Source organism: Accipiter gentilis, chromosome 7 (assembly GCF_929443795.1).
Source record: "Accipiter gentilis chromosome 7, bAccGen1.1, whole genome shotgun sequence".
Lineage (NCBI taxonomy): Eukaryota > Metazoa > Chordata > Aves > Accipitriformes > Accipitridae > Astur > Astur gentilis.
In genome coordinates, this window is record NC_064886.1 from 11,261,536 (window position 1) to 11,285,510 (window position 23,975).

At 48.7% G+C, this 23,975-nt stretch overlaps 1 protein-coding gene across 9 annotated transcripts in view; it reads right to left on the bottom strand.

Moving 5' to 3' along the window:
• OTUD7B (OTU deubiquitinase 7B) overlaps positions 1–17,248 on the bottom strand; it is a 38,267-nt gene extending 21,019 nt beyond the window's left edge. For 2 of the 9 annotated variants that reach the window (XR_007506702.1, XM_049805585.1), the window contains exons 1-2: positions 6,260–9,455; positions 2,057–2,205 (exon numbers count right to left, since the gene is read on the bottom strand). Coding sequence is in view for 7 of the 9 variants with exons in the window: in XM_049805585.1 (XP_049661542.1) it covers positions 2,057–2,141 (85 nt within the window). In the remaining 2 variants the exon portion in view is untranslated. Of the gene's footprint in view, positions 1–1,641; positions 1,715–2,056; positions 2,206–6,259; positions 9,456–10,699; positions 10,822–12,422; positions 12,440–16,403; positions 16,696–17,124 lie in introns of those variants that run through there. The other 7 variants (XM_049805586.1, XM_049805588.1, XM_049805589.1 and 4 more) reach the window with 7 other exon arrangements.
• Between the last annotated feature and the right edge of the window lie 6,727 nt (positions 17,249–23,975).

Here is a 23,975-nt window from a genome sequence, read left to right on the forward strand (position 1 = left end):
AACCTAAATAATTTTGCCAATTACTGTGTCCCCTTCTCCCCCAGTTCTTTCGCTTTGTGTGCATTTGTACACTGCAATCCTTTGCTGTGGAGGTGGTGGGTTTCCAGCAGTGCTGGAGAGCAGAGTGGTGGTGAAGATGATCATTCAGAATACCTGTCGCTGCCACCAGACAGCGACTTCGCTCAACACATGCACGGAACTCAAACCGCAGACAGAAAACATGACTTAAATCGTTCATATTGCCCTCAAACTTCACACCTGAATAATCCACTTCATACATCTATTTTATCTGTCTGCTTTCACTAATACCCACCCAAAAAAGAAAAATCTCTGCGTTTTCCCTCATTTCCACCCCTGGAGTTGTCAGGTCCACCGAGGCTGCAGGAGAAATAGCAGCAACTCAGCAGCACATCATGAAAATGAGCTAAAACTACCGTTGTCAAAATAAATCAACCCATGTGCCAAGCAGGAGATGGAGAGTTTGAAGGAATTATCTGCTTTAACCTTTTCTATCACAAGCCTAAATATTTCTTCCAAAAGATAATATTAGAAATCCTGATATGAAACAAAGCAACCTAAAGCCAGAAACCAGAACATAAACACACCACAAAACCCACAACTTGCCAGACTTCCGCTGAGACGACGCTCAGCTGTGAAAATTTAAAGGGTGAAGCACTGAACCCAGCAAAGCTAATGGGAGTTTTGAAGAGGAAAAAGCTACGAATCAATGCTGTGAGCGCCGAGCCGAGGAGGAGAACTAGAGCCAAGTAGGTGGAGCAAATTGCCTAAAGACACAGATTCTAGCAACAGTTTCAGGGCTTTGAATTCATTATTGCTAGAGCATCCGGAGTGGCAGCAGCTGGGGAGCCAGTGCAGATGCTGCAGGAGCATCAGTTGGTCCCAGGTTCAAGCAACCACAAAAATGACCTGTATTATACAAGAAAAGGGATGATAGGAAGGAACACAGCAAGTATGATCTTGCATTATAATTACAGATTGGTTAATTATGTACGAACAGCTCTGCTTCTCATGCAATGTTTCTGTCCTCCAGCATTACAGCACATGCCAGTATTTACCCACCATCCTTTTGTCAACATTAACCCAAAGGCAATGCTCGCGAGCAAGTTTACAGCCCCAAAATTAAGCCCTAGTATCCTTTCTCCTGTACACTTCCCATCACTATAAGTACAGGGTGAAAAAAGTTACCTGCAGCCTTCAACTAAATGCGATGGCTAATGAGCAACTTCTCCATCTTATGGAGTTTTTGAGAAAGCCAGTATTACGCTCTATTTTAGGACAAACATACACACGTAAAAAAATAGGTAGAGTGCTGGAAAGCTGCCAGCCCAGCAGGCCAAGGCTGTCGAGGGCTGGCTTGCCCATTTAAAAGCAAACTGACTGAATGCAGACGATGCTTGCATTCAATTCCTGAGCATCCTAAGCATCTCCATCACCTTAAACCAACTGATCCTGTTCAGTAGGAGCCTCCCACGCTGGGTGTAAATGGGGCTCTAAGGGGATGCTCTGCCAGGAGAGGTCACCGGCACCGACAAAACAGCAATTTATATCGGCATAATCAAACCACGTTCACAAGCAGAACAAGATATACCAGTAACGGCACGGTTTTGTCTATATAATTACCCCTATATTGCTCTCAAAATGCAGGCAGCCTTCACCCAGTGCTACTCCTTTGACCCTTCTGAAGGCATCACTGCTATATAGAAAAAAAACCCCTAAAGTTTTGCTGCTGGCAGCAAACAACTCGCATGAACAGAGAGGACGAAGGAAGGGAAACCACACTCCTGGTTGACGCGTTCTCCTTCCCAACGTTTGAAATTCATTACCTGATGGACGCATAACAAGAAACCAAGGCAGAATTTCACCAGCCATGCTGCCAACGGCACCATTTTAGTATCTCCAGCATCACACTCGCCAACCACCAGCCCCAGGGGTCTGGCTGGCAGCTCCCTGCTCCTCTTGCAACCCCTGTTTTCCAACCAGCTCCCCGTCAGCCATTGCCTGGCTCTTCCCTTCTTTTATTTCCAATTTTATTTACCTTCGAGCAGGTCTCTGGCTAGTCCCGGCTCTGCCCCCGTTGAGCGAACAAAATCCGACAGGACGATGTCCATAGCCGAGGTCATGCGCTCATGGATTCCTCCCAGCAGCTGGGGTCTGCGGTGCTTGGATCAGCACCTCTGCATCAATCTAGGAACAAGACCAACAACGCACGTGGCTCGCATTACAAAGTATAAAATAATTAGCCAGGCCAGGCAGCCTCTGAGCTGGCCAGGAACTATCCGATGGCAGGTGCCTCAGGGGGAAAATACATCCCCCCCCCCCCCCAATTAATTATGCTTTGGGACTGATATTGAACTAATTGATAATTGGGAGAAAAAAATACAAATTTTGCTGCTTTCTCCCCGCACACTGTAACAACTCCAGGCTGTAACAACTCTGCTAACAATAGGCATACCAAGGGCTCAGCAAATCCAGGAAAAAAACCCCAATTCTCATTTCAAAGGTGGTGGAGCTTTTCCTTCCAAAATCATGGCCAAGTAGCCAGGAGAATAAATGAGTTTATTTGGTAGCAGCAAGCAAGCAAAAAGTTTCTCTTCTATACTTGCAGAGAGCTCAGCATCCCTGCCCTCCCCGGGGCAGGCAGTCCTCCTCCAAGCACTCTGGTTGTGCGCAAGGGAAATAAAAGCAAGAGCAAAACGCTGTAATTAGTAGATGTTGCTTATGCAAAACAAAACAAAAAGCCCCTTTCAGGCAAAAAAAAAAAAGCCAATTCCTCTTCTTGCAGAAAAAAAATAAATGCACCAGTCAGGATCTCCTTCCCAGAAGGGAACAAAATGAGCCCCGTCCAAAGGTACATTACGTAAATCTTCAGTTTTAGCAGGTCCTAAGATTCAGAAAGGTGTGTGCTCTTGCTGTGCATTCAAATCCTGATTTTCCGCATTCCTCGAGGCAGAAATGGAGAGCAGTGCACATCTGCAGGAGTTTGGACCAGGCAAAAAGCTCCACGGGATTTTTTTTTTGCAGTTAAAGGGTTATGATAAAAATTCTACTGTCAAGGAACAGAAACTGCTGGAAAAAAAATTCACCCTGAGCTGAAAATTTGGCACATAAGGAAGAGGGGAAAAATTCCGTAAGGCTGGTTGAGGGAGGTGTTGCCGTATCGAGAGGAAATCTCAGTGTTACGTGAAAGGCGAACAAACCCGTTTGTTTTCCTGGTGCCTTGCAAAAAAGTCTCTTTTCAGAATTATTCCTAAAGATGAACAAAACTCCCTGGTGCCTTACAAATATCTCTTTTCAGGATTACTCCTAAAGATGGGCAAAACTCCCTAATGGCACGCAACTCCCAAACCCCAAGAGCAGAAAGTTAAACATCCACGCTTTAATCTGGAATTTCCTGGCTTTGTTGGTTAAATACCATTCTTATTATCTTCCATGCTTGCTAATCATATACTTATTAACTTTGTGCAAACAGAAAAACTACTTAATATTCTTTTATCACCGCAGCAACCTCAGGGCTATTGTCAGCTGAAGGCAATCCTAAAACCAAGCGTATTCAGATGGCAAAATTTGGCAGCCGATTCTTGCTCTTGCCCCATCAACGACGTAGGGAACACCCCTAATTAGAAGCCCCACGTTTGTATCCTCTAACCACTGGCGAGAGCTATAGAAACAGTGAACAGTTTCTAAATGAAAACTCACTGCAATAAAAGAGAACTTCCTTCTGGTGGGATTGGCATTTAAAAATAAATAAATAAATAAGCATACGCAGCAAAGCGTGGCTTTTTGGGAGGAAAAGAGCAGCAGCACAACCCACACCCGCTAACTGATGGCATTTGCAGTTACTGAGCAAACTCCCTCGCGCTCAAAAATGTCAGGCAAAACACAGATGGAAAACTCCGGGCCCGACGACACGGCGATGAACTGTTAAGAGAGATTTATTGCCGGGGTTCATGTGAAGGAACATCCTCTCCCTCTCGGTTTGGTTGTTATTTATTATTATCTTTCCCATGCAAGGGAAACGTGCTATCCTCATCCCTCCCTCCATAACAGGTAGGAAATCCAAGCCCAAAGAGATTTGCAACCACAAATATATTATCCAGCAAAGGCTATAGCTGTCAAGCATGCCCAAATACCCCCCATAAGGATACATATATACATGTGCAGGTACAATGCTATCACAACTGCTTCCAATGCTGGATATAATCCATAAGTGAGCTTTCCCATTACATTGCAAATAGAAATATGCTAAAGAAAACATACTTAGGACTAAAAACCAGTTGTTTCTACGATCTCTGCAATACCAACAGTTATTTGCAGGACACACTAGCAGGAATTAAACAAATTAAATGGTGAATAGCCATGACTTAATCTTCCCCAACAATCCAGCCTCTCCTCTACAGCCAAAGTCTGCGTGGCAGCCAGCATCGCCATCACATGAACTTCACCCAAAAAAGCCGAGAGTGCCAGTTTTCCTCCAGTATTTAATCAGAATGAGATAAAAAGGGCAACAGGACGAAGAAAACAAGTTGCCTGAAGATACTGGACAAACAGCCCCAGGGCATCTGACATGGATGCAAAGCCCTGCCTTTCACGTTTTCCGTATTTTGGGGATGAATTTGCATCTTTAGCAAAGTGGTTTATCAGATATTTATCACATAGCTTTGTCACAAATCTGAAATACTGAAGAAAGCCATTGTATCCCATGTTACAGGTTTTTTCTGTTATCATACAGCCCATTTCTTTTAAGCTATCTGAGAAATACTTAATAATCAGTACTTAACAAGGAAATGCTACTTTCTAAATATTTACATTTTAAGCTATTCCAAGGGGAAAAAAAAGCAAACGTAATGCTCTGTACACCCAAAGCTTTTGCTGTTTAAGATTGTGTGCAAAGTAACAGCTGAATTTCAAGTCCTGCCTCCTGCTGCAATCCACTGCCCTTGCACAGAAAGGACAGTGTCAAAATTTCCCTCTTTCCACTAGTGAAGAGCCAAACCCCAATTGCCTTAATTTGCAAAGACTTTAATTAGCACAATTCCCTGCACACTGCCTGGCTACGGGAGGGAAGCACCCAGAAACACCAACAAAGCGTGCTTTGGAAGATGCCACTATCCCTAAATTCCTTTAATTTCCCTCTTAGCAGACACTCCCCAAGCTCCTCTGAGATATCTTCAAGTCTTGCACATCCCTCGAAGCTTTTCTCTTTTAATTCCCCCACTGGGCTGCAGAGCTGTAGCCACTAATGGAAGGTTTTGGAAAACCGGCGTGTTTTCCTTAATTGCATTTTCAGGTACAAAAAGGAGTTGAGAAAACACATCTCCGAGCTCTTCAGATAACAAAAACCTTGATTTGAGAGAGGGAAAACAACAGCATGGAGCATAACAAGCTCTGAACTTAAGGAGAGGTGACAGCTGGCTCGTGCAGACCAGGATCGGCGAGGCTTTGTTATCGACTCCAAATTAAAACATGCTCTTCAGAGCTTCAAAACAGCGGGCAGGAACACTTGGCAGCCATCCTCCTGGTGTGATAAGGTCCTATCATTACCTTCCCATCATTTTTTTGGCTAAAATCAAGACTTTCTTGCTGCTTTTGGCACTAATGCTACACCACAGCCCAAATCACAACTGCTGCTCACACAGGCACCGTGGGGTAAATGCTTTGTAAATGGCTTTTCCAGGACTGAAGCCATGGTCTATGATGAGCAACCCCAAAGGAGATATAGCTGGGGTATCTTGGCAGTATATACTCAATATTTCACCTAAGAAAAAATTCACAGGGGAACTGTCACGCTTCCCTCAGTGAGGTTTTCAAAACTTGGAGGGAAAAAACCCCCACCAACAAACACCCCCCAAAAAATATCAAAACACCTTTATTTGCAAAATGCAATATTGATATCACGCCTCAGGAGCTGGGGATGCAAAGGCAGCTCTGCTCTGTAAATCTGGAACATTTACATCTCAGTTTGGCCTCATGTGAATAAGGTTTCCCAAAAATTTGCACAGAGGATGAGAACAGATGACTGGGGAAAACGAGTGCCTCCTTCACAGTGAAATCTGGGAAGATTCCTGTTTGAATAGCCGCACTGCTGGGAAGCGTACAATTGCACATTGTTATTTGCACCCCATCAGTAAAACTATTTGGCACAGATGGCGTTGAGCGAAAGCACAGTAGTGGGTGTTTATGCGGCACCCAGCATATTTGGGGGGGGGGGGGGGGAGGGCGGGTGCCGCAAAATACATACCCAGCCACATCTCCCGATTTCCGATGGACAGAAGTTATGCCATTTCAGCCATCTCCCTGCAAACAAACAGGAGAAGCAAGACCGAGGGGCACAGCACATTTTTTCCCCACTCTCCCTCCTGTTCAGCTCTACCTTAAAACATGGAAAAAAAAAAATCACTTTCAAGGGAATAAACGATTTGACTGAAGCGCTGGTTTGGTCACTGCAGAATGTGGGGTTTCAGGCTTCAGGTCCTTATTTGTAATCCTAATCTTCTCTGCATAGCAGCTCAGTTACATCCAGCTTGCTCCCCTTCAGAGCTGTTCTGCAACTTCGTTATCTCCTTATATATTTTACATTTCTCTCCCGTGGTTCGCATCTGCTCAGATCTCACGGTGAAGCCTTCAAGCTGGTGGGAGGTTGAATGCTTCAACGAAACACCACAGATGAGGATTATCCATCTCATCGCAGCCTCCTACAAGAAACTTCCCTCCACTAGAAACTGCAGAGCATTAAATTCACGGAAGACTTTCATCCCAACTACTTTTGGTCAAACTTTCTGAAACCGTAAGAGTTTATTAGCCCCTCTTTCGCTGATGGATTTTGCTAGAGCACGCAGCTTCCCAGAGGTCTCAGTGTGCTTTGGTGAAAAAATGGCAAATCCCTGGGGAAAAAAACCTCAAAACCAAAGCAAAAGGCAGTGCAAGGAAGCTAAATTTAAAATACAAACAGAACAAGACAAAGAAGGTAGAAGAGTCAAAAGAGGAAAAGCTCAAGAAAAAACAAACCTTGTCCTGGTGTCAGTGGCAGCACCGGGGGCTCAGACAGAGACTTCCACCAAGTACGTACCGACCAAGCCCCGGAGCTGACAATGGTGTCAATATTGTCTTTGAACCGTGCGTGGCTCCTTGTTTTAGAAACCACAATGTCCTAGACTGTCAGGAATCCTCCGAGCCCAACGCCTCTTCTGCCGTGATGCAAGCGCTGAACTATGCGGGCGAAACACGAGGGACCAGAGCAGGAGTCGTGCTGCTCGCTTCTTGCCTCCTGGTTAAAAACAACCCCTCTGTTCGAGGCAAACACTGGCATCTCTCAGCATTATGTTTTTCCCCAGAATTTGCTGTATCACTGTCCAGATAAAATTGGGTTTTCAGAAGATTGACGTTTCTCCTCCCTCATCCCAAGCACCAGCACCTGTGCCCCTTTCGTATGCCCCCAATCTCTTGCCAAGTGCCATAAAGATAAGAAATAAGGGAAAAGCTCAGCACAGTTCACATGGAACCCACGTTCACTCTACTTTCCATTCTCCTTTTCCTAAAGGAACACACACATTTTAAATATGAGCTCCAGACATCGCTATCAGCAGGGCCCCAGCAGCATCTTCAGCACCTCTGCAACCTCAGCTGTCCTAAAAGCCACGCTTTTTAAAGGATGCTCATATCTCCAGGACTCTCTTTATGACACCATCTTACACTTCCATTGGATGCGTCGCACAGGCACGGGATAACGTTAGCACTCTCAAACCTCTCGGAATCCATTTTTTTTTAGAGCAGCTAAGTGTAACGTCAGGCACGGGTTGCCCTCAACAATGGGGCATCATCAGGAATCTCATTTCAGAAGCATCTCCCTCCCAACGCAATTCTCCGAGCGCCCACGCAGATAGAAACGGCTTTATTAGGATAAGTGAAAAAACACCTACCCCACAGGGATGTCACAATATTTAGTTAGCTAATGCTTGTAAAATGCTATAAAAAGCTTAATTAAGCCTCACCCTTATGAGACACTGGAAGGATTCACAAGCTTGTTTCAGAGGCAGGAGACAGACAAGCGCTAGGCAGCAAAAACACAAGCCTGGGAAGAGTTTCTACGTCCCAGCCAGGCCATCATCGGACATTTCATAAATAATCTTGGGGAAAACCCCAGAAAAACAGCAAGTGCACTCACCTCGCAGCCAGAGACCAAGATCCTGGCCAGTATTTTAAACATTCACCTGCAAAAGGGCACAAGACTCAAATCTAATAAATAATAACCTTGTTATGCAAAGGAGCAGATTCTTGCATGACTGACCGCCAGCTACAGGACCAAAGAGCCTCCTCCGCTCTATCTCTGCTACCAAAGCTTATAAAAGCTATTTACGACCTGATTGGGTCAGGTGGAAAGGTGTGGATGTACTGCTGCCTGCAGCGATTTCTCCATGCTAAGACGGGAGTTTACAAGGCAAGAACTGCTCAGCACTAACACCCTCTAGAGACACACTGGGTGCATCGGTGAAGGGTGCCAGGGTGGCCTGAGGTGATGGGAGCTCCTTCTGCCCCCAAATCATCTGGTTGGTGGTCACTGCTGCTGCTCTGATCAGTCTCTGCAATAAGTCACCATCCCCCGCGTCAGTTATCAGGGCCAGTGGCACAAGGAGCCCCCCCCCTCACCTGCAGGGAGAGCAACTGGGGCTGCTAATTAACTGCTAATTAACATGATTTAAACACCCATGGCTGCTGTTGGCTCGAACCAACTGCTCTCCAGGGAGATCTGCGGGAATAACAACCTCTGGCACCAGGGCAAAGCCTTTACCCGCGCAGCCGGTCACAGACTGAACTCCCAGCCCAGCCTGCACGAAGCGAGCAGCAAGGGCATCCCGCTCCTCCATGCGGACAAGCTCCTAAGTAAGCCTGAATTTAAGTCCAACAGAATTAGTTGATCACAACTCCAAAGGCCAATTAATTCAGTTTTAATTGCTCTTATCCTCTTGATTTTTAAATATTCACATGAACTCAAGGTGTAACACCTTTCTGACTGCATTGGGCTTGAATAACACAGCCTCAAGACAAAGCTGAAAGGTTATTAACAAATTACTCCCCACCTTGAGATGTTTCTAAGAATGTAAAAGCCACAGGGTGTTGCTTAAATCAACACGAGCAAGGAGAAGAGGAACAGCTCATGAGCTCCCAGCCCCTCTCCTGCCATGCATAGGGATTTCAGGAAGGAGCGGCATGGTGCCATACCAGACCCAGAGGTGTTTTGCAGAACTGCCAGCAAATGGTTTCAGGCTGATTCACTGGGTTTGGTTTTTTTTTTTGTTTTGGGTTTTTTTTTATTGTCCTGTCCAGAAAAGACGACTGAGTTCATTGCTGCTGGAAACACTTCACCCCGTTTTGCTGTCACGGCCAAACACGCTGTCATACTTGCAGAGTGTGGTCCTCCATGAGCCTCACAGGGAGCAAGCCATCAGCATCCCCTAACAAAGGGGATGACTCCCCTATGAGAAAACCTTTTTTGCAAACAAAACAAGGTTTCATACCGGACTCAACACCGGACTAACCCTCCCAGTCATGGTGACGTACCAAGTTCTGCTTCCAAAAAACTCTTCCCATGTTTCTGCTTGGCACCTCGCCACACCAGCTGCGTTATCAGTTGTGTGCAAATACAAGAGGAAAGCACAGAAAATGCAAGTTTACAACCATACACTCAACACCTCCGATAAGAGCCTTCTGGATTACAAATATTTAGGAGCCTTCATCATTCTGCTTGCTTTTACAGTAAGATCGCCTTGGTTTCTGAAAGCCAATCTTATCAAAACCAGCAACACAGCGTGAAATCTTCAGTTCTGGCACAAAAGCAGGTTGAATAGAAAAAGAAACGAAACTTGGGTTTTGGTTTTTCTTGTTGTTTTTTTTTTTTTGCCAGTCTCAAAAAAGCTGCCTGGCAAGAGACACGCAGGTGCTGCACTGACAAACCCCCAAGTCCCAGCTGCATTAAGAACCAGAGGCGAAGCTCAGGCCTTCAGTGCAGGACCAGGCTCTTGGAGGTGCCTTAAGTGTGTCTTGATCTTCAACTAAAACAAAAGCCCAAAGCAGGTGTCCTCCTTCAGCCCCTGGGCATCTGTTTCCTGCTCATTCAAGGCAGGAGGACACAGCAACCAAAACTATATTAGGAAGCTTTACAGTTTCAGCCCAAGGAAAACGTTTCCTTCTGCGTCAAAAGCCCATTTGCAACCTCTCCCGTTTTTAAACTCTAGCTTTCAAGTCAACATCATAAAAGACACCAGCAACTGAAGAGGACTTTCATCTTCAAGCGCATTTAAATATTCCCTTCGCACCGCATATATTCTGATTTTAAACAGAGTTTTGGGCTGGGTAGGTGTGTTTCCCAGCCTAGTTACTAAAAAATCTCTTTTCTTAAGATTTGGGCATGCCAACGTCACAGTATGGGGGCAGCAGGCAGCCTTTGAGCTGGTGTTACATTTGCTAACGAGGAGCACGACGAAGAAAGGGCAGACCAGGCGGGACCAGGCTAGACCATCCTGGGGGTCTTTGAGAGCAGAAGCCAACCAATCCACGTGACAAGTTCATGCCATCAGTGGTTTTAATGCACAAGAAAACACCCGCAACAGAGTCTTATGCCACAACACTCCAAATTTCGCTAGCTCCCCACCCACAGATGACACACAGGATTTTATTCCATTACCTGGGGGCTTCTCTGCTACTTCTGCCCAGGATTTTTAGCACGACATCAGCACGCTCTTCCTCCCCAGCTTGCACGAGGGCCTGAGCACAGCAATGCTTCCGATGGAGCAATGCAGTGGGGAGATTACACCAAGCCGTGAGTCACACCTAGCTCTGAACTGTAATAAGCTCGATCCTTACACAAACAGTATTTCTTGCTTGGTCACCACACCCATGAAAACAGAGAGTGAAAGCCAGGCATCCCAAAGTGCCGTAAGGATGCCTCCGCCTATCGCTAATTCAGACCTTCATCCTTCCAGGTGGCAAAATGACAGGCGATGAGAACCTGTCCGTTTGTGCCTCTGCCCTTCAGAAAGGGCCAGCAAGGAAAAAACCCACATGTTTAGTTAACCTCTACGCAAGTCTGCAAAACCTTCATAACAGAAATTAAAACACTTAATACCAAATGCCCATCTAAACCAAGAGTAAAGTCAGAAAAAATACAGTCAGAAGCAAAGCGACTCGCAGCTTCCTCGCTTCCCACATCCTCTCTGCAGGATAACACAACACCAAAATTCATTTGCTAGGTTTTGGTACAACCTCACCAGAAGCAAATGTGGAGAGGCATAGAGCATCCTGGTCCCCAATGGCAGTGTGCAGAAACAGCAGGACTGCACTCCCTGCCCTAACTCAATCAGGCAAATTAAAAGAGACCAAGGGAAGAAATAAAAAAGAAGCAAGGTAAAATAATTAAATATACCTCAGCTTCATCACTTGGGCTTTCCAGGGCACAATGGGGAAAAAAACCCAAACAAAACGATCAAGAACCCTTAACTAAATAAGCATTTCACTGGAAGCTAATACAACCCGCAGAACAGGAAAGATGGACTATTAGTTCCAGGATCATAGTTTTGAGGGGCTTTAATTTTCTTATTTTCTTGATTTTTCAATCATGTTGAGAACATGTACTTCCAAAAAAGAAAAACAATCAACCAAACATATTTTTAAGGGCTAATGTCAAACCTAAGCATTAAACATGATCTGGAACTCCTGTATTGTAGACAGCCTTTGCTACATTTAAAAAGGTATTTCCAGAAATATTCTAGGAGCATAAAACTATGACGTCTCTTCCCTAGATTCACCACGTGACTTTTTTTTTTTTTTTTTTTTGACAAGGGCAGGAACCCGAGCCAGGACACCAGGCCTTTGGTCCCAGCAGCACAAAGTCAGTGCACAACCTTTGCCAGGAACCTCCAGCACATCCCAGCCTTCTGGGCAGCAGAAAGGACCAGAGGAGCTCCAAGCTGGACCCTCCAAAGCTCTCAGGTACCTTCGGATGAGAACCAAGGCAGGAGGTGCCAAAAATCCCCGAGAGATCTAGTTCTGCCAGACCCAGCCAGAAGCTTTTTGCCCCCCACTGTCAGTCACCCACTTTGCTTTGCAAAGCTCCACCAGAAGTAAGCTCCCACGAGCGAGGCAGCAGGCTGAAACCTACTGAACTCCTAAACCAAAAATCCACCTGAAAACCTGCAATTAGCAGTACTGAACGGCTGACATGGAGGGAAACGGGGCTGGCTTGCTCTCCCTGTAGACCTAAATGCAAACCTTGCCCCAACGAAAGGTCCACATTCAACCCAGAGCCGAGACTTCAGTGCTGTAAGCAGCCCCACACCTTTGCTGACCAAGCCCTGCTCTTTACTTAACGAGCCTTATCAGAATAGCTACAAGCAAAATAAGCTACTCACATGGCTCAGCTCCAAATGAGCAAGATCTGAAGGTCCTTGAGGGAGGTTCCTCGCTTTCTCCTCCTTCCCACAATGGCGGGACGCTGCCTCCGTCCCAGCCTGCATACCTGACCTGACGCTGGCAGGTTACCTAACGCACGCAAGAACAGCTGAAACACAGAGCTGGGATTAGCGATGCCATGCTGAACCTGACCTGACCCAATACCTTTATTATAGTCGCTAAGCTCTGACTAGGTGCTGTACGAGACTGGATAAGGACTGCGCAGCTCTCACTTTATCGCGGGCAAAAATCAAACTGGCAGATCATCAAACCGCCGTTACCAAAGGCCAGCAAAATAGTTATTCCTGGTGAAAAGGAAGGTGGAAGAAAACCTGTGAGCTTGCCAACTCCTTCAGCCCAAAGAAAGGGCGCTGTGGATGCAAAAAGAAGAAACCAGTCGGCAAGGCAAAAAGTGGAATATTTGTTCATAGATGCGACGGGCAGCCCACGGTCAGGCTGAATGTAGCCCTGAGGTCACAGGGCTACAGCATCTCGTGCTTCGTAGAGTAGCTCTTCAACAAGACTTACCGTCTTGTGAAACCTTAGCCTCGGAAGCCTCCTGCAGATTTTTGGCACAATCCCGGCTGCTTCAGGACAGCACGCTGTCCCCACAAATGGAGGTTTTCCAGCAGGGAAAAGACGTTCTTAAAAATACGCTGTTGCTCAAGAGTCAGAGCATGAGAAAAGCAGCAGTTAAGCAAGAGTCACAGTGAAAGTTTATAAAAACGTGACGGTTTCCATATGCTTAACCGTTTTGAAATAAAAACTTCACCCTATTTTCCAGAGCTACGACCGCCTGCTTCCCTTTGCTCTAAATACAACCATGCTAATTTCAACACTTGCATTATTCTAAAACTTGGGTTGAAGAACACGTCAGCAGCTGCACAGGAATGAAGCCTCCAAGCCGTATAAAAGCCAGAAAAGTCTCCAACACAAATGCAGCAGCTTTATTAAGGCTCTACCCACACCATCATCACTCTGACTTATCAATTCCTCTTCGGAGAGCATTTGCGCTTTTCAGAATAAATTACAAACCCTAACTTTCTGTTAGGTCCTGAAGGCTAAACAACAGCTCAAACCCTAACACAGATCACGTATTGCATTAAAAAAAAAAAAGCATTGTCATTGCAGTCCAATACTTTGCAAGGATGAGCATGCACAATCTAATTTTCACAAAGTCCTTGCTTCCACTTAAGCATCAACTTTTCATCTCCAAAGGCTGCCCGCTGGAGAGGATGCTTGGTCCAGCGGGGATGAGACCCCAGGCCAGCCGGCGCAGAAGCAGCACCCGGGAGCAAAAGCGTAACCGCATTTGGGGTAAACAAGAGCTGATGGCGAGGATCCCATGGCAGCGTAGAATTAGTTTGGCCAGAAACGCATCACACTTCACGGGGCTGCGTTAACTACCTCGTTAGGATGAGGGATGGCAGCGGCAGGAACAGGAGGTGAAGAAATGACCACACAAAGCAGTTTCCTAAAAATCATCCTTCCTTATGCTTGATAAAGCCATTAAATCGTTTGACAAGCCCAGCAGCACCCCCTCTCATAGCGTTCCTAGGAGCAGGGTTATACTCCTAAGAATTATAGTAATTATATAACGACCCATATTAGGCTCTCTTCCCATTTTAGCCAACTACAAGGCACGTATCTAAAATAAACACAGTTTTCTCAGCAGCTACACGCAAGGAAATTCAGTTTGAGACAAATTCACCTGCTTAAACCAGGCCACTACTATTTCCAGTGCAAACCCTGGTTCTGCAAGAGAGCCCAGCACTTGCTGTCCTCGCCAGCCTCCCATGGGATGCTCGTAATCATGGCAAATCAGGCCATGGCAGATTTTGCCACTGATTTTGCATCATTTTCTCCCCATAGTATTTTGATCCAGCCCTCTTCCAGCTGTGTAAATCTATTTTTCTGTCATTTGAAGAGATGGGTTTACAGTTTAACTAAAGCACTGTCAGAGCCAACGCACTTGTTGAGATACGGGGCGAGAGAGCATCCCTTCCAGCGCTGCCACGGAGAGGAAAGTCGCATCCTGCTGCAACTGCACAGCATGGAGCGGCAGAGACTCACCAGAAACATGGTAAACTCTCAGCAGAAAACTATACCACCAAAAATTGAGGCACTAGAAAGACCACGGTCCTGATCTTCGTAAGTATTTGGGCGCACAACTCCTCTTCGCATCCCCTGCCTTCCTCTACTCTGGCAGGGATTTGCACACTTAATACCCACCACTCACATGCTGAGAGCTGACAAGTGTTTCCCGTCTAGAGCTGTGCTTGGAGGAAGCCTGGCTCCCTAAGCAGGCTCTTCTGAGTCGCGTGCTCGTAACGAATATCTCAACAGACATCCCTTCCAGATGCATCAAACGTAAAAGCCGTGAGCTGCTGCACCATCTCCCCTCTCTAAGCTTATTTCTTTAGCAAGCAAAAGCGCATGTTCAAGTAGTTTAAACATCACGTTTCCCCAAAAAATGACACAGCGCAGGCACACGCCACTCAAGCCACTGTGCAGCGGCTTCACCAATACAAGGGATATTCTTGGCGGAAAATGTATTTCCTGGGAAAAGAATGGTTTTCTCTCTACACCAGGGTAATGACTCGCAGTGAGCAGAAAGGAGCTTGGTGCAGGCAGTCCCTGCTCCGTACAGGTTAAAGCTGCGATGCCACAGGTCATTGCGCCAATCGTTCTATTTTCCTTTTACACCTTCTTTAAACAGCAGCTTTCGTTCTACTGAAACTATTAACCCAAGTCTCACAATTAGCACCGCAAGGCTTTTTTTTTAAATTTTATTTTAAACACTATGAAGAAAAGAACTGCCAGAGAAAAAACTGCCACGATGCTTTAAGCTCCAACCAACCAGCCCGCTCTCCTCTTGCAATAGGAGTTTGCACACTCTTTATATTGCAGCGTATAGAAGAGCTCAGCTCTTCCAGGGTCAGGAATAGCCGAGCTCCATGCAAGGCACAGCTGAAAGTGAACCCAAACCCAAACCAGAATGTCCAGCTGTGGCGTGTGAACGGCAGCGACTGCAATCAGTCTTCGCCGAGGACTAGAAACACGTGGCAGGGTCAGGAAGAAGAAATCTGACATTGTTGGCAATCCGATGCAGGGGATTCCAGCCACCAGGTTTGGCTTTTCTGGCTATGCGACTTAAGCTGACAAGAACATCTTTTTTAGCCCTGCAAGTCAAAGTTGAAAATCGTCTCCCCTCCGCACATGCCTCAAGCACATCACAGTAACTAATTATCACGTATGCAGCACCATGCTGGTGTTAGCCCATTTTACAGATGGGTAAGCCACGAGCCACACTCTCCCCGGTGTAGTGAGGAGCCATTGCCACCTCCTGGGAGGATCCGGCCCGTTACCACGCTCCTTGCGTAAGCGACTCCCACGACACGGCGTTGGTGCAAAGACATTTCCCTTAAGCATGGGATTGTCAGAGATGCTCGAGCCAGTGAGTCACCGCCAGCCTCCTCGCCCACAAGGAAAGCATACGGAGTCCACGGCTCGGCAGCGAGGCAACCTGTAATTAGCCAGATGAGAAACTCCCTTTCCTCCTGAGATCAAGACGGGTAAACTCTTGGGAGTTGTTTTTAAGCTCATGTCTCGCTGCGGCACGGCTGAGCGACCCGAATCCGAGTACAGCCTTGGCAGTTACGCACAGATCTTCGCCCCAATGCCCAGCGCTGTGAAACAGGCACACAAAAAAAACCAACAACAGCTTTTCACTGAGGCGAAACCCCTCGGCATGAGGATGGATGCTGGCAGCAAAGTTCTCTCCGGTTTGAACACGAAACACGGGACTGAAAAGCCATAGGTATTCCCAGGTTGCCGACGCCAATCCTATTTGCTCCACGCCGAAGGAAAAATAACCAGATTACGATGATTTAGTCCAAAAATCACCACAAACGGGAACGTTTCACTAACCCGGCGCCCACCTTGCCCATTCCTACGCCCCGTTTTAGTTGATGCCCGGTTCTGGTGACCTGTGGCTGCCGTTCCAGCTCGACGGCGGTTGCTCCAGCCATCGTTCCTGTTGGGAAGCTGGGATCGTTGTCCTCCCCGTTCCCCAGGGATTGGGGTCGAGCTGAAATCGTCGAGATTGACCCCGTGACCCCCGAAGGCACTGACCCCTCAGCTCTGCCAAACCGTTTCAGTGGAAGGAACCTTCGAGGGGCTGGAGCCGCTGCCCGAAGGGTCTTCACCGGGGGAGAACCGGGGGGGGGGAACAGCGGCGGGGGGGTGGGGGAAGAGGCCACGGCGGCCCCCGGTAACCACCGCCTCCCTCCTGGGCCTGCGGGCGTGACCGGGGCTGCAGCGGGAGCTCTGCCGTGCACTGAGCGCGGCCCCGGGACCCCCACCCTCCCACCGCCACCACCGCCACCACCACCCCCGGGGCCCGGTCGCCACCGGGAGCGGGCGATACCTGGGCACGACCCCCTGACCCCGTCGGCCCCGGGCCCAGGCGTGACCCGTGGGCGCCCCGGGGTCCCCCGCCGTTCCCTGAGGCAGCGCCCTGACCCCAACGGGACCCGCTGCCGCTCCCGGGAGTCCCGAGGCCGCCGCCGCCCCAGACCCGGCCCCACCGAAAACTTTCCCGAGAGCGAGCTGGACCTCACCGGGCCGGGGGAGGAGGGAGGGGTGGGAAGAGGGTGTTACCTGTACGCGGCTCCATGGCGGACCGGGACCGGACCCGGCCGCCGCCGAGGCCGAGGCCGAGGCCGCGCTCCCGGAGGGGCGGGAGGGGGGAGGAGGGGAGCGCGAGCCGCCGCCGCCGCCCGGAACGCCGCGCCGCCCCCGTTCCCGCCCGGAACGCTTTGGCGGGCGCACGCGGCCGCCCCGCCCCGCCGGGCTGGGTCGAGCCAATGGCCGCGCCGAGGTGGCTCCGCCCCCTTCCTTTCCTCCCCACCCCACCCCTTTCGCCCCGGCGGCTCAACGGCGCCTGCGCGGGGACGGGGTTGGGGGGGGGGGGGGAAGAGCGACCCCCTGCGGCGGGGCTGTAACACCGCCGGGGGCAGGTACCCGCCCCGCGGGGCCTGGGACCCTCTGTGGGGCCTGAACCCCCTGTGTGGTGCCCGAACCCCCAGAATCCAGGAGGCCATGGGGAAGGTCCCCTATCCCTCAAAGCCAGTTCCCGCTGGGAATTGCCTTTACCACCAGGAAAAGCCACAGGGCAGAGCGGCCCCACCGTGCCCCCCCTGCCCCCCTGGGGAAAGAAACGCATTCGCTCCCTCCTGCCCCACAGTGGGTGCTGTGGGGAACACGATGCCGAGCGGGCTGGTCGGCATCGGGGCCTGGCGGGACGGGGCGTCCACCCGGCCAAGTGCTTGGCATTCCCTGTGCTGTGGGCGCCCATGGCTGCAGGCGAAGCACGATGAAAACGTGCCCCGGTGCTGCTGCTCGGGTTATTGCTCAGAGCCAGGAGGACGCGTCCTCGTGAAGCCAAGCCAGAGGTGTCGGTGGCCAGCACGGGGAGACTCATGATGCCACCAGCTCTGCCTCGGGGTGTCCGGACATGCCAGGAAACCCCTGCAGAACTTCCAACCGGGAACTGCCCATCAAGTATATTTGCCGCTCTGGTCCATTTCCCGCTCAGCCCTTCCACTGCATAAACGCATTTCCCTTGAGAAAAATGGGGAAAGAGCCCCCCGGGCCGGTGCAACGGTGGCAGTCGGGGTTCAGGGGCTGTCGGGGCCGGTGGCGGTCAGTGGCAAACCCCCAGGCACGGGGCCCATCATGCGCGGCGTTCAGCTGATCCCGGCACTGAATCGCAGCCTTTGTTCTCCGCCAGCAACCTGGCGTTGTTTATATCTCACACAAAAGGATTGTTTATCATGTCAGGGGCAGAGAAAAGTCCAGTAAAGAAAGAACGGTCTGTGCCGTGGAGTCCTGGCCTCCCCAGAGGCTTTTTTCTTCCTCCCCCCCGCTGCAGTGTTTGTTCAAAGCAGAGATCTTTCTGAGTGCCCCTGATTTCCAAGCGATCAATAGCAATGGTATGGCAAGCGGTCCCCGCTGCCTGCACTGGCAGGCTTCGTGTCATCCTCCTCCCGTGCTGCTTGTGTTAGCCGATCTTTCCAGCTGCCTGGAGTGATTGTAAGGGGTCAGCAAGGCAGGCACAGTGTTAAACATAAGTAAAATCTTGCCTCTTTTCTGCTAGTTCTTGTTTAAACCACTTCCACAGCTGGGAGAAATGGTTTTGTCAACAAGTTTCCCTCTGAGGAGACGTACAAGGCCTCTGTACCCATCATCGGTAATGCTGGTACCGCCCTTCCCTCCAAAACCATGTGGTGGGCACGGTGACGGTGACGGCTGGCCCCCGCGACGCAGCCGCTCCCGGGCTGACCCATGGCTGCTCTGCAGCTCCCCCACGCTCTCCTGGGCCTGGTTTTTATCGGCATTAGCTGTTTTATGAGTTCAGCACAATTTTTTTTTATGTCCTCAGCCTGCCTTCAGCTGAAGCGTTCACAAGATTTTGAGCTCAGTGGCTTGGCACGCCTGCTCCCCCTTTCACAAGGCCAGCTTGAGCAGTTTCCATGAGCAGGGAGAATGCATTTGTGTCGTGTCGGCTCTGCTGCAGCCGGGGCACCGGTCTCCCCGGGAGGATCGATGCAGCCACAGCGGTAGCTCCTCTTGGCTAGTGCAAGGGTCTGTGCAAAGCCCGGGCCAGGCTAACCTCTCCCTGGGGGCCTGAGCAGAAGCTGGGCCTGACAGAGAAGCTGCAAATGGATCATGGAGATTCAAACTGCTGACCACAAGGGTGCTGAATCTGCGCGCAGCCTCCCCATTTCTCCGTTTACGTCTTCCTGTCTCATACAGATGGGCAAGGGCTCTCTTCTTGCTCCCATGTTCTCCACTGACAAACACCCTGTCCCTGGCTGGGATGTCTCTGTGCAACCCTGAACCACACGAGGAGCATTAAACAGAAAGCACTCGGGCAAACGTAAGCCAGCATTGCAGCTCAGCTCCTCTCTCCTGCAGTCATCAGGGGCTGGTCTCTATCAGCTATGCCACATGCCATGTCCTCAAGCAACTGTGCGTGATTCCACTTACCTACGTGCAACCCACCCCCCCAGGTGCTTTTCTTGGTGTTGCTCTTCCAGGCAAGCAACTGTACGCTTCCGAGCATTGACCCTGATTTCATCCAGAGCTTGGCAACTCTGTGATCCTATCACTGTGATTCGGAGCCTTTGGTGAAGCAGCCTTGTCCTGGGATCCTGCAAGATGTCCAGCAATCGCCATCATTCCCATCAGCGGATGCTCTGACAGGCTAAACTTGGAAGTGTAGGATCGTTCTTAAAATATATCTTGGCAGCTTGATGGGAAACAGGGCCTGCCTGCAAAACGCAGGAGCCAGGGAAAGGGCTTTTCGGAGGAGAGAACAAGCAGCAGGCATGGGTCTAATGGGATGACTTGTGATGCAGCCAAGGGGCGACCAGCGGAGCTACAAATGCTTTTCCAACCATTTGTCACTTAAGGTGACACTACTGTAGTATTATCATTACAGCAGTGCCATTTGCGTGTCTTAAAAATGCCTTCAGTGCAATTCTCCATCCTCGGCAAGGAGACAGGGCAGCAGAGGAGCAGGACCTCAGTCTCAGCCTCTTCGTTGGACTCGAAACGAAGGTGACGGGAAAAGAGCAGCAGGCTCAACTCCCTGCATACCTCTCTGGCACAACACTGAGGCAGGGACCCGACATGAGAGATTATGGAAAGCACAATGCCACCTCTGACAGCAGACACCAACGACTGAATAGTTCAATTCTTGCTGCTCACTATGGTGCCATCACTCATTTGGGGTCACATTCTGGCATGACGCAAGGAGGGACAGCTCCACTGAGCTACGCGGAGTTTCACACACCTACATCAGCTCCAGAGTCTGTTTATGGATTTCATTTTTTTTTTTTTTCCTTTTTCCATTCAGATGAAAGCTTTCTCAGAACTTCCTAGCTGGAAATCTCACAGCAACTCCTGCACAAGTCACTTCTCAGATGCCAGAGAAATAATAGTGCTTTGCACTTGTAAAGACCCTTTCATCTGAGGATTTCAGAGGGCTTCACGTATGGAAATGCATTAACCCTTCCAGCAGTCCCCAGTTTTATTCCAGTCACAGGAGGCAGCTCTCACTTCTGGGAGGTTAATAGGCTTGTTTGCACTCCCTGGGGGTCATCCTGGTGAAGGAAAGCGGGACTCCCTATATCCAGCCCTATTTGCCAATAGCGGAAGGTGAAACATCCTGATTTTTCCAAGTCTGGATGGTCTACTGCCAACCGCTGCTGTTGATCCGCAGAGTCTGAGCATCGCCAAATGTTTATCCTGGTGAGAATGTGAACAGAAATGGACACCACAGCCGGGACATGGGAATTGCAGGGTGACCCATGTGATGGAGCATGCTCAGACTAGCCTTGGGCTGCTGGGTTCAGAGTAAAGGCAATGAAACATGTGGGTTTGGACTTGGGGGTGCTGTGGGGCAGTTGCTCTCAAGTAAGAAGGGAAATCTAAAGAAGCGTGCTGAAGAAGAGAGGACCAGCTCCAGGAGGGAAATGAAGAGGGAAGGCATCAACCAACTTGGCTGAAACCCCGTTTTCACTCAGTTTCTCTGTGATGCGAGCGGAGCCTTCATCTGGTTATTTTGGCTGGATCATTGTCAGAAATTATGTGAAAGTGAGGACAAGACATGGGAAAAATGTGAGGGTGAGGCAGGGCTGGTGAGAGGCAGAGTCGGAGCTGCCAGCTGTGGTTCTGCCGAGGGGGGAATCCACATGTGGCTCTGCAGAAATAGGCACACCCCGGGGTATGACCTTTTCTTTGGAAAACCCCAAAGGAGAAGCAAATCCGGGATGATTGTGGGTCTGTTTGGATACGTTTGGCTCACCCGTGAACTGTTAAGCTTAATTTTGTGAGAGCTGGGGTGTTCTGCCTGGCTTTTAATGCCTTGGAAATTAAAAAAACATTGTAAAACAAATTAAAAACTCATAAAACCAGAGGTGAACTAAAGCCCTGAGTCACACTTATCTCACTATATTGGATGTTACTGTCCCTTCTGTGGAGAGCAAGATAAAGTGTATATTTATATGAGGTTACTGACTTGGTGGCACAGAAGCCAGCGCTTGTTCAACTTGCTGTAAAGCGCTGGGTCCCCCAGGACACGTCACCCGAAGTTTGGACTGGGTTCACCCCTGCAGGGACACGGGCCAGCGTTCGAGTGCAGTAAAGCTCCTGTGCAGCCCCACTGCGTCTGACCAAGGAGCTGATTTTCAGGCTGGCTGCTGAGCTTGAGCTACCCAACCACGCCTCCTCCACCACACCAATCCTCCTCTCCTCCGGCGATGAAGAACGAGCCCAGAGCTTCACACAACAGGCAAAACGTAGAGGTTTTCTCTTTCTTCTGAAGCTTCGGGTGCCAGTCATCAGCAGAATTAATGCCCAACGTAGCATGGGGCTGATATCCAGACTGCTAAAGCAGCAGTTAAATGCTCGTTGTCCTTACAGCATCCGCAGCATGACACACCAGCACCATTACAGCTCTTTACATCAGGGATACGAAGGAAGATTAAAGCACGGTCTTGACCAAGTGCAATGACTCGCCTGGATTTGTTAGGGGACATTAGGATAAATAAGAAGAGTGCCATAAAGAGGATCAGGGATTGGAGTAGAGGGGGATAAAGACAGAGGAGCAGATGGCGATCATCGCCAAGACACCGAAGAAGTGAGGCACAGCATTCGTGAGCCCAGGACCACTGTTGTTGGGCTTTGTCTAGAAATTGTTTCACTAGTGAAGAGAAACATATAATGAGGAAGCACAGGGATCGGAGACACAAAGTCTTTTCAGCTTAACTTGGGCTTGACCGGTTAGCTCTGGACTGATTTGTGAAGAAGACTTTTAAAGGCCTCAGCTAGCAGGGTTATGAAAGAGCTTTTCTTGTCTTAAAACTCACTCGACTTTTCCCAAAAAACCTTATGGAGTGGGCAATTAACTCAACATAATTGACATATATCTGCAGTTTCCAAAAGAAAGCGGATAAAGTTCTGGACCCAAAAGGACTTTTGCTTGTTTATTTGCTTTTTTTCTCCTCCTTGTCACTGTTAAAAGGGAAGCACAATAAGATTATGAAAAAATAATGAGGTGAAGTAAACCATTCTACATAATGAAGTGTGCTCATTTTCCAAGGCCAACAGGAAACCACAAGACTTACTGTAGGCCAGCTCAATAGATGCAGAAATTGTTCCCAAGGCAGTTAAATGGAGTTACTTGTATTGACTAATGAGACATAATTGAGTAGGAAAAAAGACATGCTTACTCATGGTGTGATGACTTTTTTTTTCTACTCCATTAGAAAAAGCAGAGGGTTAAATGGCAACTGACAAGCAAAGCTAATAGGAAAACAAACTAATTTTTGGCTTCACAGGCCTGAAACTCTTCAAAGATGGAAACTCATCCAAACCTTATTTTACTTGCCAAGGACCTCTTTTTTATGTAGCACTTTTCCTCAGGAGACCCAAACACTGTGGCAGAAGATGTCTTGGACACGAGCATTGTTTTAGAGTGTAAGAACTGAGGCACAGGGAAAGGGTTGGGATTTTCCCAAGTCACCGGAAACCAGATGTGGAGCCAGGACCATCACCAGGGATGCTGTAACTTTCTTGCACACAGAAGAGAGGTAAAGAAAATTATTTTGGATTAATGAAAACCAGAGGAAGAAAAACATCACAAGACATACAGGCACAATTGTTTCTAAGCAACTATATTTTTCAAAGTTTGCATGAATTTCAGCTCCCTTCTGCTGGCAGTGATCTGTTTTTCCTCTCTCCTATAACTAACGTTATTACCCTTTTACTGACACGATAGAAAGAGGATTTTGTCACTGAACCAAAGATGTTAATTTATAGGAGCAAATGCTTAGTTCTTGGCCCATTTCCAGAGCCAGACTCACTCATGCCACGGGTTGATTTGGCCCCTGGATGCCACAACACACACACGGTTGGGGTGTAACAGGACTTGAGGGAAACGCTCACAGTTATTTCTTTGGTTAAAAGACTGCTGCTTTGAAGAAGTATTGAGGGAGATGACTGTTGAACCAATATGCCATTTTCACGGTGTACACAAACATTTCCATTTCCTCAATACAAGGGAGCTGACAAAAAGGTGCGAGCCGTCCATGGCTGGATGCCCGCAGCTGGTCTCGTCCCCCTGCGGTATCACCATTGGCTTCCACTGCAGCTTTGCACATGAATCAGTAATAGGATGCGCAGAAGGATTATCTTCTCTTCTGACTTGATACCTGATGACGTAGCTTTCTGCAGTTTGGCTCTCTCCCACCAGCAGGCAGAAAGCTTTAGAAGTGGAATATTGTACATTGGCTAACGGGTTCGTCAGGCACAAATGACATTAGTAGGAAGCAGACGCTGACGTCAGAACGGCTGAGACATCTGGCTCGAAGGGGCACATCTAAGTTTTTCTAACTCGGTGTGTCTGGTGTGCAACTGGTACCAAGAACACATAAACCAGGGAG